We start from the raw sequence: 15,426 nt of genomic DNA, 5'->3' as shown, positions 1-15,426 counted from the left end.
CATTCTTCATATAGTGATTATAAGTCTTTGCGTTAGTTTCATAGACCATAGGAAAGAGAATAACTGCAGATTTGACTCTGACCACACCTCCCTAGCCACAGATGAAAAACTGCTAGTCTTCCACCTCCCCTTTTTTTAATTCATTTTGTTATCACTAATCTACAATTACATGAAGAACATTATGTTTACTAGACTCCCCCCTTCACCAAGTCCCCCCAACAAACCCCATTACAGTCACTGTCCATCAGCGTACTAAGTTGCTGTAGAATCACTACTTGTCTTCTCTGTTTTGCACATCTCTCCCTATGCCCCCCCCCTGCACATTATACATGCTAATCGTAAGGCCCCCTTTCTTTTTCCCCACCCTTATCCCTCCCTTCCCACCCATCCTCCCCAGTCCCTTTCCCTTTGGCAACTGTTAGTCCATTCTTGGGTTCTGTGATTCTGCTCCTGTTGTGTTCCTTCAGTTTTTCTTTGTTCTTATACTCCACATATGAGTGAAATCATTTGGTACTTGTCTTTCTCCGACTGGCTTATTTGACTGAGCATAATACCCTCTAGCTCCATCCACGTTGTTGCAAATGGTAGGATTTGTTTTCTTCTTATGGCTGAATAATATTCCATTGTGTATATGTACCAGATCTTCTTTATCCATTCATCTACCGATGGACATTTATGTTGCTTCCATTTCTTGGCTATTGTAAATAGTGCTGCGATAAACATAGGGGTGCATCTGTCTTTTTCGAACTGGGCTGCTGCATTCTGAGGGTAAATTCCTAGAAGTGCAATTTCTGGGTCAAATGGTATTTCTATTTCCAGCTTTTTGATGAACCTCCATACTGCTTTCCACAATGGTTGAACTAATTTACATTCTCACCAGCAGTGTAGGAGGGTTCCCCTTTCTCCACAACATCGCCAACATTTGTTCTTTGTCTTTTGGATGGTGGCAATCCCCACTGGTGTGAGGTGATAGCTCATTGTGATTTTAAGTTGCATTTCTCTGATGACTAGCAATGTGGAGCATCTTTTCATGTGTCCGTTGGCCATCTGAATTTCTTCTTTGGAGAACTGTCTGTTCAGCTCCACTGCCCATTTTTTAATTGGATTATTTGCTTTTTGTTTGTTGAGGTGCATGACCTCTTTGTATATTTTGGATGTCAACCTTTTATCTGATCTGTCATTTACAAATATATCCTCCCATACGGTAGGATGCCCTCCTGTTCTATTGGTGGTGTCCTTTGCTGTACAGAAGGTTTTCAGCTTGATACAGTCCCACTTGTTCATTCTTGCTTTTGTTGCCCTCGCCTGGAGATACATGTTCCATGAAGAAGTCACTCATGTTTATGTCCAAGAGATTTTTGCCTGTGTTTTTTTCTAAGAGTTTTATGGTTTCATGACTTACATTCAGGTCTTTGATCCATTTTGAATTTATGTTTGTGTATGGGGTTAGACAGTGATCCAGTTTCATTCTCTTACATGTAGCTGTCCAGTTCTGCCAGCACCATCTGTTGAAGAGACTGTTGTTTCCCCATTGTATGTCCATGGCTCCTTTAACATATATTAATTGACCATATGTTTGGGTTAATGTCTGGAGTCTCTATTCTGTTCCACTGGTGTGTGGCTCTATTCTTGTGCCAGTACCAAATTGTCTTGATTACTGTGGCTTTGTAATAGAACTTGAAGTTGGGGAGCAAGATCCTGCCCACTTTATTCTTCCTTCTCAGGATTGCTTTGGCTATTCAGTGTCTTTGGTGTTTCCATATGAATTTTTAAACTATTTGTTCCAGTTCGTTGAAGAATGCTATTGGTAATTTGATAGGAATTGCATCAAATCTGTATGTTGCTTTGGGCAGTATGGCCATTTTGACGATATAATTCTTCCTAGCCAAGAGCATGGGATGAGTTTTTCTTTTGCTAGTGTCCTCTTTAATTTCTGTAAAGACTGTCTTTTAGTTTTCAGGGTATAGGTCTTTCACTTCCTTGGTTAGGTTTATTCCTAAGTATTTTATTCTTTTTGGTGCAATTGTGAATGGAACTGTTTTCCTGGTTTCTCTTTCTATTAGTTTATTGTTAGTGTATAGGAAAGCCACAGATTTTTGTGTGTTAATTTTGTATCCTGCAACTTTGGTGTATTTCGATATCAGTTCTTGTAGTTTTGGAGTGGAGTCTTTAGGGTTTTTTATGTGCAATATCGTGTCATCTGCAAAGTGACAGTTTAACTTCTTTACCAATTTGGATTCCTTGTATTTCTTTGTTGTATCTAATTGCCATGGCTAGGACCTCCAGTACTATGTTGAATAACAGTGAGGAGAGTGGGCATCCCTGTCTTGTTCCCAGTCTCAGAGGAAATGCTTTCAGCTTCTCACTGTTCAGTATGATGTTGGCTGTGGGTTTATCATATATGGCCTTTATTATGTTGAGGTACTTGCCCTCTGTGCCCATTTTCTTGCGAGTTTTTATCATAAATGGATGTTGAATTTTGACGAATGCTTTTTCATCATCTATGGATATGATCATGGGGTTTTTGTCCTTCCTTTTGTTTATGTGGTGAATATGTTTATGGATTTTCGAATGTTGTACCATCCTTGCATCCCTGGGATGAATCCCACTTGGTCATGGTGTATGATCCTTTTGATGTATTTTTGAATTTGGTTTGCTAATATTTTGTTGAGTATTTTTGCATCTACATTCATCAGGGATATTGGTCTGTAATTTTCTTTTTTGGTGGGGTCTTTGCCTGGTTTTGGTATTAGGGTGATGTTGGCTTCATAGAATGAGTTTGGGAGTGTTCCCTCCTCTTCTATTTTTTGGAAAACTTTAAGGAGAATGGGTATTATATGTTCTCTGTATGTCTGATAAAATTCCGAGCTAAATCCATCTGGCCCAGGGGTTTTGTTCTTGGATAGTTTTTTGATTACCGCTTCAATTTCTTTGCTGGTAATTGCTTAGTTTAGATTTTGTGTTTCTTCCTTGGTCAGTCTTGGAAGGTTGTATTTTTCTAGGAAGTTTTCCATGTCTTCTAGGTTTTCCAGCTTGTTAGCATATAGGTTTTCATAGTAGTCTCTAATAATTCTTTGTATTTCTGTGGGGTCCGTCGTGATGTTTCCTTTCTTGTTTCTGATTCTGTTGATGTATGTTGATTCTCTTTTTCTCTTAATAAGTCTGGCTAGAGGCTTATCTATTTTGTTTATTTTCTCAAAGAACCAGCTCTTGGTTTCATTGATGTTTTCTATTGTTTTATTCTTCTCAATTTTATTTATTTATTCTCTCATCTTTATTATGTCCCTCCTTCTGTTGACTTCAGGCCTCATTTGTTCTTCTTTTTCCAATTTTAATAATTGTGACGTTAGACTATTCATTTGGGTTTGTTCTTCCTTTTTTAAATATGCCTGGATTGCTATATACTTTCCTCTTAAGGCTGCTTTCACTGCATCCCACAGAAGTTGGGGCTTTGTGTTGTTGTCATTTGTGTCCATATATTGCTTGATCTGTATTTTAATTTGGTCATTGATCCATTGATTATTTAGGAGCATGTTGTTAAGCCTCCATGTGTTTGTGGGCCTTTTTGCTTTCTTTGTACAATTTAGTTCTAGTTTTATATCTTTGTGGTCTGAAAAGTTGGTTGGTAGAATTTCAATCTTTTTGAATTTACTGAGGCTCTTTTTGTGGCCTAGTATATGGTCTATTCTGGCATGTTCCATGTGCACTTGAGAAGAATGTGTATCCTGTTGCTTTTGGATGTAGAGTTCTGTAGATGTCTATTAGGTCCATCTATTCTAGTGTGTTGTTCAGTGCCTCTGTGTCCTTACTTATTTTCTTTCTGGTGGATCTGTCCTTTGGAGTGAGTGGTGTTTTGAAGTCTCCTAAAATGAATGCATTGCATTCTATTTACTCCTTTAATTCTCTTAGTATTTGTTTCACATATGCTGGTGCTCCTGTGTTGGGTGCAGATTTATTTATAATGGTTATATCCTCTTGTTGGACTAAGCCCTTTATGTAATGTCCTTCTTTATCTCTTGTTACTTTCTTTGTTTTGAAGTCTATTTTGTCTGATACTAGTACTGCAACACCTGCTTTTTCTCTCTGTTGTTGACATGAAATGTCTTTTTCCATCCCTTGACTTTTAGTCTGTGCATGTCTTTGGGTTTGAGGTAAGTGTCTTGTAAGCAGCATATAGATGGGTCTTGTTTTTTTATCCATTCAGTGACTCTGTGTCTTTTGATTGGTGCATTCAGTCCATTTACATTTAGGGTGATTATCTATAGGTATGTACTTATTACCATTGCAGTCTTTAGATTCATGGTTACCAAAGGTTCAAGGTTAATTTCCTTACTATCTATGAGTCGAACTTAACTCATTTAATATGCTGTTACAAACATGATCTAAAGGTTCTTTTCTTTTTCTCCTCCTTTTTCTTTCTCCTCCTTTCTTTATATATTAGGTATCATATTCTGTATTCTTTGTCTATCCCTTGATTGACTTTGGGGATAGTTAATTTAATTTTTCATTTGCTTAGTAATTAGCTGTTGTACTTTCTTTACTGTGGTTTTATTACCTCTGGTGACAGCTATTCAAACTTAGGAACACTTCCATCTATAGCAGTCCCTCCAAAATAGACTGTAGAGATGGTTTGTGGGAGCTAAATTCTCTCAGCTTTTGCTTATCCGGAAATTATTTAATCCCTCCTTCAAATTTAAATGATAATCTTGCCGGATAAAGTAATCTTGGTTCCAGGCCCTCTGCTTCATTGCAGTGAATACATCATGCCACTCCCTTCTGGCCTATAAGGTTTCTGCTGAGAAGTCTGATGTTAGCCTGATGGGCTTTCCTTTGTTTGTGATCTTATTTCACTCTCTGGCTGCTTTTAATAGTCTGTCCTTGTCCTTGATCTTTGCCAATTTTATTACTATATGTCTTGGTGTTGTCTTCCTTGGGTCCCTTGCGTTGGGAGATCTGTGTATCTCCATGGCCTGAGAGACTGTCGCCTTCCCAGATTGGGGAAGTTTTCAGCAACTACCTCCTCAAAGACACTCTCTATCCCTTTCTGTCTTCTTCTTCTTTTATCCCTATAATGCAAATATTGTTCCGTTTGCATTGGTCACACAGTTCTCTCAATATTCTTTCATTCCTCGAGATCCTTTTTTCTGTCTGTGCCTCAGCTTCTTTGTATTCCTCTTCTCTAGTTTCTATTTCATTTATCGTCTCCTCCACCATATCCTACCTGCTTTTAATACCCTCCATCGTGCTCTTCAATGATTGGATCTCCAACTTGAATTCATTCCTGAGTCCTTGGATGTCTTTCTGTACCTCTATTAGCATGTTGATAACTTTTATTTTCAACTCCCTTTCTGGAAGAGTTATGAGGTCCATATCATTTTAATCTTTCTCAGGAATTGTATTAATAATTTTACTCTGGACTAGGTTCCTTTGACATGTCATATTTGTATATGGTGCCCTCATGTCCAGAAGCTCTATTCTGGAGCTGCTCAGCCCCTGAAGCAATGTTGGAGGTCACAGGGGAGCAGTATTGGTGCCCGTGGGAAGGAAAGAGCTGTTCCCCGCTTCCCGGCTGCTGTGCCTGTCTCCACTGCCTGAATCAGTGGGCCAAGCATACAGATATAAGCTTTTGTCTCAGAGCAGCCGTGTATGGATGCCTGCTTTTCACAAGCGGCCAGAATCCCAGTCTCCCCAGGATCTCCACCTGTCCCAGCTTTCCAACCCCGTAATCAGAAGAGTATGATGAAAGCAACATGAAGTGTAGGTTTCTGCTCCCAGCTTAGATCTCCAAAGCTAGGTATTCCGCTGTCCCAAGACTTCCACTGCCTCCCTTCTCCATTTCTCTTCCTCCCGCTAGTGAGCTGGGTTGGGTTAAGGGCTTGGGTCCCGCCGAGCCACAGCTCTGGTACATTACCCCATTCGGTGAGGTCTGCTCTTTTCTCCAGGTGTATGCAGTCTGGCGCCATCCATTTTCCTATTGCTCTCTCCGATTAGTTGCACCAAGTATATTTTCTAATTGTATACGGTTTTACGAAGAAGCCTCTGTCTATCCTCTCACGCTGCCATCTTTAATCCTCCCCCCCCTTTTTTAATTTACACAATCTTTTGTTTTCATTTTTTAAAACATTATTAGGCCTCCAGCCAGTGCCTGGGGTCGCACCCTTTTTACCAGAATTAAGGCAACTTTATTCCATTTTATCTCATTATTCATCACTCCCTTTTATCCTAAACCATTACAAAAAAGCTGGCCCTTCTATTTACTTCCTGAGCCTTTTCTTCTAGTTCTACCTGGTTTCTTTCTCCCTTCAAATTTAGACCTCCTCCTCAGTTATAAACAGATCCCTTCCTTCTTAATATCCTAATGATAATTAACATCTCCTGTCGAGGCTGTGAATTTTACTCATTTTCACTCAACTAAGGAGCCTTAGTTCCAAAAAGTGGTATCTTTCGCCCAGTTTGCTGTTGTTCCTTCCAAATAATTGGTAAATGTCAAAATTCTTTCTCTAAGGTCGTTATTTTGTGACCTCAGAACTTTTATTCAGCAATCTTCCATGTCCCTACATTCACTGCAGATTTTGGTCCCTAGAATGCTGTCTTCTTCATTTGCCCTAGTTCTGCCACTAGAATAGGTAACTGGGGGTTCCCTGTGGAAGGAGCATTCATTGTCCTGGGTCTCAGTTGAACCCCATGCTTTTTTTTCAATTTCTCTTAATGTTACATTCTTTTGTTTTAGCCTCCCAAATGTTACCATTTTTTCAGGCCTGTGTCATCTGCAGTTCATACTCCTTGGATGCACGTCCTATGTGGTTCAAATAAAGAAGTTGACTGGCATTTAGAAATCGTTTGCGTAAAGAAATATCTATCTTCAACCATATTAACTCATTTAGGATCACAATAAGGGCAGATTGGCAATCTGCACTACTGAATTTTTTTTTTCCCCTATTTGGAGTTAATTTGATAATACATGCATTTTATTTGGTACTACTTCCCTGTAATATGGGTGGATTATTTTTTGGAAGAATTGTCACTGAACTATATTGTTTGCCCGAAATTTTTTTTTTTATTACTTAAATAATTTGGAGGTTTATGTGAGTTTCTTAATTTGTTTCTGATCATAACTTGTTTCCATTGCCTAACACTTTAGTCTGAAAGAGCTCATTGATTTAGGTGGTTTATTTTAATCTCAGGGTTGTTCTCCCTATTAAAAAAAAAACAAAATACAATGTTAGTTTCAAATCAGCATTTCTTTGGAACTTGATAATCTTGTAAATGTGCTAGTATGAGTGCTTAGTACTAGAAATCCATATTGACACAATGTTACACATCTAGAAGGTATTCTTTAGCCTTATTAGAGAAGAAAACAGAGGTGCACTATTTCTAATAGAACATGTATCTACAGAAGCTGTAAGAAGTGTGGTACCTCACAAAATTGTGATTAAATGGCATTATCCCTCAAGCTAGTAACTTAAAGTTTTATGGTAATTCTGATACCTGATTTAAAGATTAAAGTAGTTTGGATGGAGAAATGAGAGATAATCATAAAGTACTAGAAATGTGAAGTTCTTAAGAACAAAAGCCTCGGAAAACAACCGTCTCAAAAATCATCACTGTGTTAAGAACCAGTGACACATTAAGTTTGCATTTAAAGGATTATTTCTTTATTCTGGGAAAAAAATCTAACCAAATATGTCATAGGGATCATTTGAAGTATTTGACATTTACTCATTTCAGTGAAACTGAGGCAGTTATTCAATCCTTGGTAATAAAGATCCTGAGTGTGAGTATAGGAAAGTTAAGCATTTTATTTCTTACCCTTTATAATCAAGAGAGACTGTGCTGAGTCAGCTTATAATGTGTGTTATAAAAATGAAAAGATATGGGTAATTCGGTAAATTCATGAACCTGTAGAATAGACAGTTGTATTGAGAATGAAACAGTTCACTTTTTGAGAACAGTGCATTGAGAGACATTAACTGTTGCTGAATTTTTTTTTTAAGTTGGGTTCATCTTCAGAAATGGAACATTGGAAAAACTAAAAGAAATGAAACATTGGTCTTTGAATTATGTTGCTATAACTTTAAGAGTTATATAGTTTAAAATGATCTGCAGAATAGTAGGGACTTTAAATCTAATAGTATTCTTTATAATTTGGGAAATAAAAGACAGTAAACTGCAATGAATAAACTTTGATGCCTGCCTTATCAAAAATATAACATAAGTTTTCTGTGGCCAATGTGAACAGGTCTTTTTGCTGTTTGTTTGTTTTTTTATAGGGGGCACGCTAATCTCTGTATTGTTCCACTTGTAGTATATGTGCTGCTGAAGCGAGCACTTGCTTATTTTTTTTTAAGAGAAAAGAAAGTAGAGTCTTTGCTCTGGAAATGTGATAAACCATTGTAAAGAGAATGCAAGTACCAATACAAGTCTTAACCCTTGATAATCTATTGTATATTTATCTTAAGGATAATTTTAATTCTGGAATATTAGTATCCAGTCAGTATGTCATTGTGAATGCGAATTTAAGCATAACATAATCAGTTAATTTTTTTTAAAATCTCATAATGGACTAATGGCCAAATACTCTGAGTTATCCATATTTATAGATCTAAAGATTATAGTGCTTCCAGTAGTACAGAAAGAAAAATTTCCATTTTAAAAAATTGGAAAAATCCTCACTTGCCTATAAAATAGAGCAGTTCAGAAACTATGCAAGAGATATATCTGTAAGTGAACACAAGAAATTGTGAACCACAGACACAGTCAGAAAGTATTTATTGACCACCTATATATACATACTTAATATTATAGGTCACATAGGAAGTAAGACATATACTAGAAGACATAATCCTTTCATCCAAAAAAACCACTTATTTAATTAGAGGAGTTCAAACCATTAAGGACTTTTAAAAGATAAAAATGGTGTTTACCTTGAGGCTGAAGATACTGACAGTCCAAAGCTAAAGTTGATTAGTTTTACCAATACTAGTATTCTAAAATATAGTTAAAGAAAGCCAGTACAAAGGTATGTTGCATGATTTGAAAATGATACAGATAAGTTAAACTTAATTAAGTGTGTCAGGATTCTTAGCGGTGAGTCAGTGGAATATTACCAGCCACAAATACTGTATCTTTGATGGATAAAATTGAAGCTATGCATGTTCTTAGGATGGAAGACTTAAAAGTTACTGAAATAACTCCTTCATGGTGTTGAATAAAAGTTTCATGAGAATAAAAAGGGATTCTTCTTCCATTGAGATTAGTAATTTATACTTCTATTGGTATTGAATTGTATATTCTTGAGGCTTTGAAATTGCCTGAATCAGTACCCATTTTGTTCATGATTTTTTATTGTACATAATCATTATTATCATTTGAATGTTATAGTGTTAATGTTGATATAGTTACTAATATTCCCTGCTATAAACCACTATTCAGCACTCTTTGCTTCCAAATCCTAAAAATTTAACAGGTAAGACATCATTTTTATATTTCCACTCAAAGATTTACATAGGTAAGTAAGTTGTCATCTTCAGTAGTCATTAATGACAAATTACCCTGAATAAACAGCTTTTGCTACTTCTACTTCATTTTTAAGCTTGCAATAGGATATTAAGAATTCACTTCTTATAGTTGTTTGTATATATATTTGTAGGATTAGGTGGTATCATGTTAATAGTGCTTATGTTATTTTGACATTTTTATCTTGTCTTTACTTTTTCATGGGAAAATATGAACTTATTTCATAACAGACTTGAATATACTATTTTCAGTTATGAAAATTTGTATTTTAAAATATTTTTGTTCTGTTTATCCTGCCTTTAATCTTTCTATCATCTTCAATTAAGTGTATATATTGGTTTATGTGTTTGAAGAAATTATAATGTTAAAAGACATTACAGTGTGTCTCAAATACACAGTGATAGGTAAAAGCATTTAAATTCCTTTTTATACCACCAAGATTATAGAAGAAAAGGTGATAATCATCGTCCAACTCCTCTCATTTGCACTGAGGGATAGCATTACCTTCAAATTACATGCTCCAAACCTCTATTAAACGAATTTGGGTGTTACTAAGAGTGTGAGCCATACCCCTTCTACAAATATACTTGATAATGCCAGTAGGTCTCTGGTTTCAGAAAGTTTTTAGTCAGTGAAGACAAATCAAGGCATTATATCAAAAATTGGTGATAAAACTACACTTTGTTACTATTGTGATAAATATCATTTTAAAAGTTAAGTGATTATGTATGTACAAGAAATGCATTATCAGGTTGGAGTTAAGACTGTTGTAAATGTGAATGTGTTTTACTAAAATACAAAGTTGACTTTGAAAACAAATGCTAATATTTTCACTGTACTAATTTAGTTAAAATTTTCCTTTTATCTTCAGATTTAAATAGTTTTTCTTACCTTTCATTAATAGGTAGCATAGATCAATCAGTATTAAAAGAATTACCCCCTGAACTCCTGGCAGAAATTGAATCCACCATGCCACTTTGTGAACGTGTGAAAATGAATAAGCGCAAGCGTAGCACAGTTAATGAGAAGCCAAAATATGCTGAAATCAGTTCAGATGAAGATAATGATAGCGATGAAGCTTTTGAATGTAAGTATCACTTAACTTTATTATTACTTTAGAATTAAAATGCATTGATGTATTTGTCTCATTGATAAATTTTTTGGGCTAGCAAGAGTACAATGATCTTAATAACATAGTATAGCAAATTATTTTCTTTATACTTAAAAAAATGTGTGAAAGATGGGATCAGTTGGCACCAAGAAAAAAAATTTTCAATAAGCTATGTCAAATAACACAGGTATATGTCTTTATGCATATAGCAAACACTAAGCTCCTACTGTATGCTAGGGACTGAGAATAAAAATAAAAAGAAGATGTGGCCCCTGTCTTCAAAGAGCCTTTAATCTAATGGGGGAAATATGTAAACAATTGCTGTACAGTGAAAAAAGTACAATGATATTGTAAATCCAGGGTGCTGTGGGAGCACATTGGATTGACTTCAAAATCATACTGGGGGTTCAGGGAATGCTTACTGGAAGAGGTGACACTTGAGTTGAGTCTTGAAGGACACATGTAAGAGATAACCAGGTGAAGAAATATTTAAAACCATACTATCACTAAATTATGAATGGATTAGCCACATTGCCAATTATCTGTGTGGTTTGGACGTGGCTTCTCCTTTTTGCCCAGCTGTGTCCTGGAATTCCTCCCTTGTTTCACTGTTTTCCAGAGCTGGCTTCTTCACTACACAGCTACCTCTCTACAACACTGTGATCACCTGTCTTTGCACTAGACTTGCTATACCTCGCCTGTCTTCCTACTGGTCCACTGAAAAAGTTCTTCTCTTTTATCCCTATCTTCCTTCTTCTGGAGCAAGAGAATTGAGCCTAGCCAAGAGGGGTCAGCAACCTTGTTTGACTTAAACGGCATTCAGTGGAAACAGACTATGGGAGATCTTCACTTGTGTGCCAACTGACTTAGTCATTATGACCAAAAGAAGTGGGAAGACTACCAGTGTGTTCTACCTTTTCCACCTAGTGTCCATAGATTGAGGTGTGACAAGCAAGGGCAGGAAGGACAGATGCATGCTGCCATTTTAATGTGTGTTGCTGATGGAAGCCCTTCACCCACTCTAAAGTTTTTAATCAATGTTCATTTACTCTCGTCTTCTCAAAATTGTGAGCTCTTGAGCTATGAGCAGTAGACTATGAATACTGAACAAATCTGAACAGTTTTAAAATTGAAATAAAATATAAAGTGAAGTTAACCTGACATTTAATTATATGTATAATTGTTATAATCTGTATTATCATGGGATGTATTTACATGTAGTATATTTCAATGGATAAAGTTAATACTTTTTATTATAATCAAACATTTTGGTCATCTGAGAACATGTGCTTTGGAAAGGGAAAGAAAGGAGATCTGGTGGTCCAGAAACTCACTCCCCTCTATGTACATGCCTCTTCACTCTCCCTCCTTGCCACCAATACATCACCCATTTCTAAAGAGAATAGCAAGAAAGAGGAATTTTTTAATGGTGGATTGATATCAAATGACACTTCAACTCCATTTAATTGAGACTGGCAGCTACCTTCATTGCTAAGCTTATGAGAATTTTGAAGTTACCTCACAGTTAAGTAGAAAGATAGCATTATCATAAATGCCCACCAACTATAAAATGGGAGAGAGCCACACATGCCTTATGTTTGTCCTCAGTCCAGCCATTATTCTTTTCCTTGCTTTCTATTATGAGAGCTATTGTCTCGTCTAATGGGAGCACATAGTTTCGTATTAAAACCATGGATCCCATTATATACCCAAGTATATTGAAAGCCAGCATTAGTTAGCAAATCTGATCATCAACCTCTACTGGGAAAAAGGGAAGTTTCTCTGGATTTTTCAGGAGACCTCACGGTAGCTTCCTGTTTCTCTTGTTTTATTTCTATGCAAGTAACTGGAAAAGTCGATTTCTGGGGCCACTGATTTGAGTGGTGAAGAAATTCCAGTTGGTAGTTAACATAGCCAAATGGCCATTATACCACAACGAAAGCAATGTAGTGAAAATAGAGTACAATACAAAATGTAAAAGTATTATGAGAACATAAGTAGCAAACATTGTGCTGCTTTGATACTTTTTGAAACTTAAGATTTTATTGCAGCTTAATCAATTGGTTTTCTAAAAATCTAAAACTAAGGAAATAGTCTGCTGAAAGATAGGGGGAAGGATTTCTGAGCACCTTTGAAAGTTCAACTACAATTTGGATAGCCATAGCACAAATATAAGGTCACTGGGTTGGTTGCTGGGGAAGGAGGGAGTGAGGTATAAGAAGTAAAGAGAAATACAGGTAAAATTTGGAAAGGGAGTATAGGAAATAACCGAGGTCTATTTTATATACCTCTCTATTCACCTCCCCTACTTGTTCCAGAGTAATTAGAGAAATAGAGAAAGAACAAGCTAGTCATGATAAATTAGGAATTTAATAGCCTTTTTGCAACACACAGTGAAACTGTTGGGTTTTCTTCCTCCCTAAATTGCCATCAGTTTTTATCCAGATTGCCTAAAGTTTAATGAAAGTGAAACAAAAATTTCCAAGGCCTATAAAAATTATCACCAATACAGCATATATTGTATGTACTTGCTAACAACCAAAAGATTGAGTGTTTTCTGCTCAGAATTGAGTGCTTGAAATGGATTTCTTATGAAACTAAAAATTAAAAAGAGTAAGTAGGCCATATTTGAGGTCATAAAAATACTACTTTCTGAAAAGCTTGCTTGTTATCATTCCTCATATTTGATAGGTATTTCAGTGCTTGCTGAAAAAAAATTTAGTGGATGCTGTACATGAGTGACCTGTTTTCTGATGCATACACATACGAACACACATACCTACTTATATTAGTATCTGACATAGCCCCTCTACTGAGAGAATATCCTAGACATACTAGAGTCAATGGAGAAAAATCCTACTTCTTCCTTATATATTTCAAAGTCAAATTTATGCCCAATTATGAAGAAAATGATTCAAGATTTAAATATATCCATTTATATTTGTCCTTTTTTATGAACTGTGTTTCTATGCCAAACCTATGATTACAAAAAAGAGGAAACAAAATTATTGTTTTTTGCCATGCTGTCAGTGGTTTGGACAGAGCAGTCTAAAACGAAAAACCAAACTAGGTTATTGAATAGGAGTAGCTAGGGCAGCATGTAAGGTTAGGATTAGGTAGGGTATATATGTCAGTTGTCCACATACAGACACTGGCACAAACATGAATTCATGGGCCAAGGTTGGCATCCTTAAATCTAAGCCAGATAGGGGACTCAAGCAAGAGTTTTATCTTAAGTATTTGGGTATTGATTATGGTTAGGGTTTCAGAATAGATGCCAATCACAAGAAAGCAAGGGAGTCACATTTAGATCAAAAGATTATAAAGTAATTTCATTGTTAGCAACAAGTGGTTACTACATCAATTGCTGTATGGTCCCAAGATGAAGGGCCAGTTCTCTATCGTGGTTTTAACTTGGTGATGCTACACCCTAGAGCAGGTATGGTAAATATTTGTCACTTGACTATCCTCCAGCTCTTAACTGGACAGATATTTATAATCAGGCTTCCTTGCCAGAATATGATGCGTTCTCAGGGCTCAGAATTATTCCCAACATAAAGCTCTAGGCAGCTATCACCAGTTGATCAGAGTTGATGTGTCAGATGAAATCTGTTTGCCAGTTCTGCCTAAAGGCTCCTGTCAATACTGGTGATTTTAGCAGAATGCTTAGACCTCTGGAAGGATGGGGAAAGGACTGAAGGTAACAATACATATGCTTATGTAGCATGCGTAAACTTAAAAGCTTTTCTCCTTGGGTTTAAGCAAGCATATTGTTGGAGAACTGATTTCAGTATATGAGTATTTACAACTATACAGGTTTATTCAACTATATAGGTTGATTCTTTTCTTTGTAGTTTTGTGATGTAAGGTTATCAGAGCCTGTTGAATTTATAGCTAAATTGTCAACTTAATTGTTAATTGATGGTATACATGGTTGGTACCCATACTCTGTAACACTTTCTCAAAAGTTTACTTTTCCTGAAAACCCTGCTCCTCATCAGTAAGCCAAATGCTTTAAAGTGTTTCTGTTTTTCTTCCAAATCCTAGATGAAGATTGTTTTACATGTGTTAATTAATCTTGCAAGTTAGATATTATCTTTACGGACACTGAATATCTTTCTTTGAAAATGAGTATCATGGTTTAATTCCCAGAACACTCCTATCTATATTTATAAGCAAACTGAGTTCATGTTTGATCTTTAAATAAATAGGTAATGCTAGAATAAGTGATATCATTTCTATGCCATAATTTGTATATCTGGTTAAACAGAATGACTTAGAATTTCCTAGACCCACACAATGGAGATTTTTTCCCCAGGTGGTTTATTTGTAAAATACAAGTTTTAATAGTCTTTTTAAATGAGGTAAATTATTTGTCATGGGGATTTGCTTCTAGCCTCTAGGAAACGACATAAAAAAGATGATGATAAAGCTTGGGAATATGAAGAGCGTGACAGAAGAAGCTCTGGGGATCATAGGAGAAGTGGCCACTCTCATGAAGGAAGAAGGAGTTCAGGTGGTGGTCGTTATCGGAACCGAAGTCCATCAGATTCTGACATGGAAGATTATTCTCCTCCTCCCAGCCTTAGTGAGGGTAATTTATCAGTGTCAACGGATTTCTTATATAAGCCAATTTAAATTTAGGGCTTTACTTTGAAAAATATTTGATACCTTTTTATGAGTTAATTAACAATCCTATTATTAATCAAGACAGAAGTATATGTTTGGATTGGTAGTGATTATTGCTTATTTAATTAATGTTCAGAAAGAAACTAAAACAAAAGTAGTATTTTAAGTTG

General features: G+C 36.1%; 1 protein-coding gene across 3 annotated transcripts in view; it reads left to right on the top strand.

The window, feature by feature from the left end:
- Window positions 1-15,426, top strand: part of NIPBL (NIPBL cohesin loading factor) — a 224,343-nt gene that overhangs the window by 154,611 nt on the left and 54,306 nt on the right. For all 3 annotated transcript variants that reach the window (XM_037002284.2, XM_037002267.2, XM_037002279.2), the window contains 2 exons: window positions 10,421-10,603; window positions 15,024-15,221. In XM_037002284.2, coding sequence (XP_036858179.2) covers window positions 10,421-10,603; window positions 15,024-15,221 — 381 coding nt within the window. The remainder of the gene's footprint in view (window positions 1-10,420; window positions 10,604-15,023; window positions 15,222-15,426) is intronic.

Source organism: Manis javanica, chromosome 1 (genome assembly GCF_040802235.1).
Source record: "Manis javanica isolate MJ-LG chromosome 1, MJ_LKY, whole genome shotgun sequence".
Classification (NCBI taxonomy): domain Eukaryota; kingdom Metazoa; phylum Chordata; class Mammalia; order Pholidota; family Manidae; genus Manis; species Manis javanica.
This window is presented reverse-complemented; position numbering and strand designations above follow the sequence as displayed.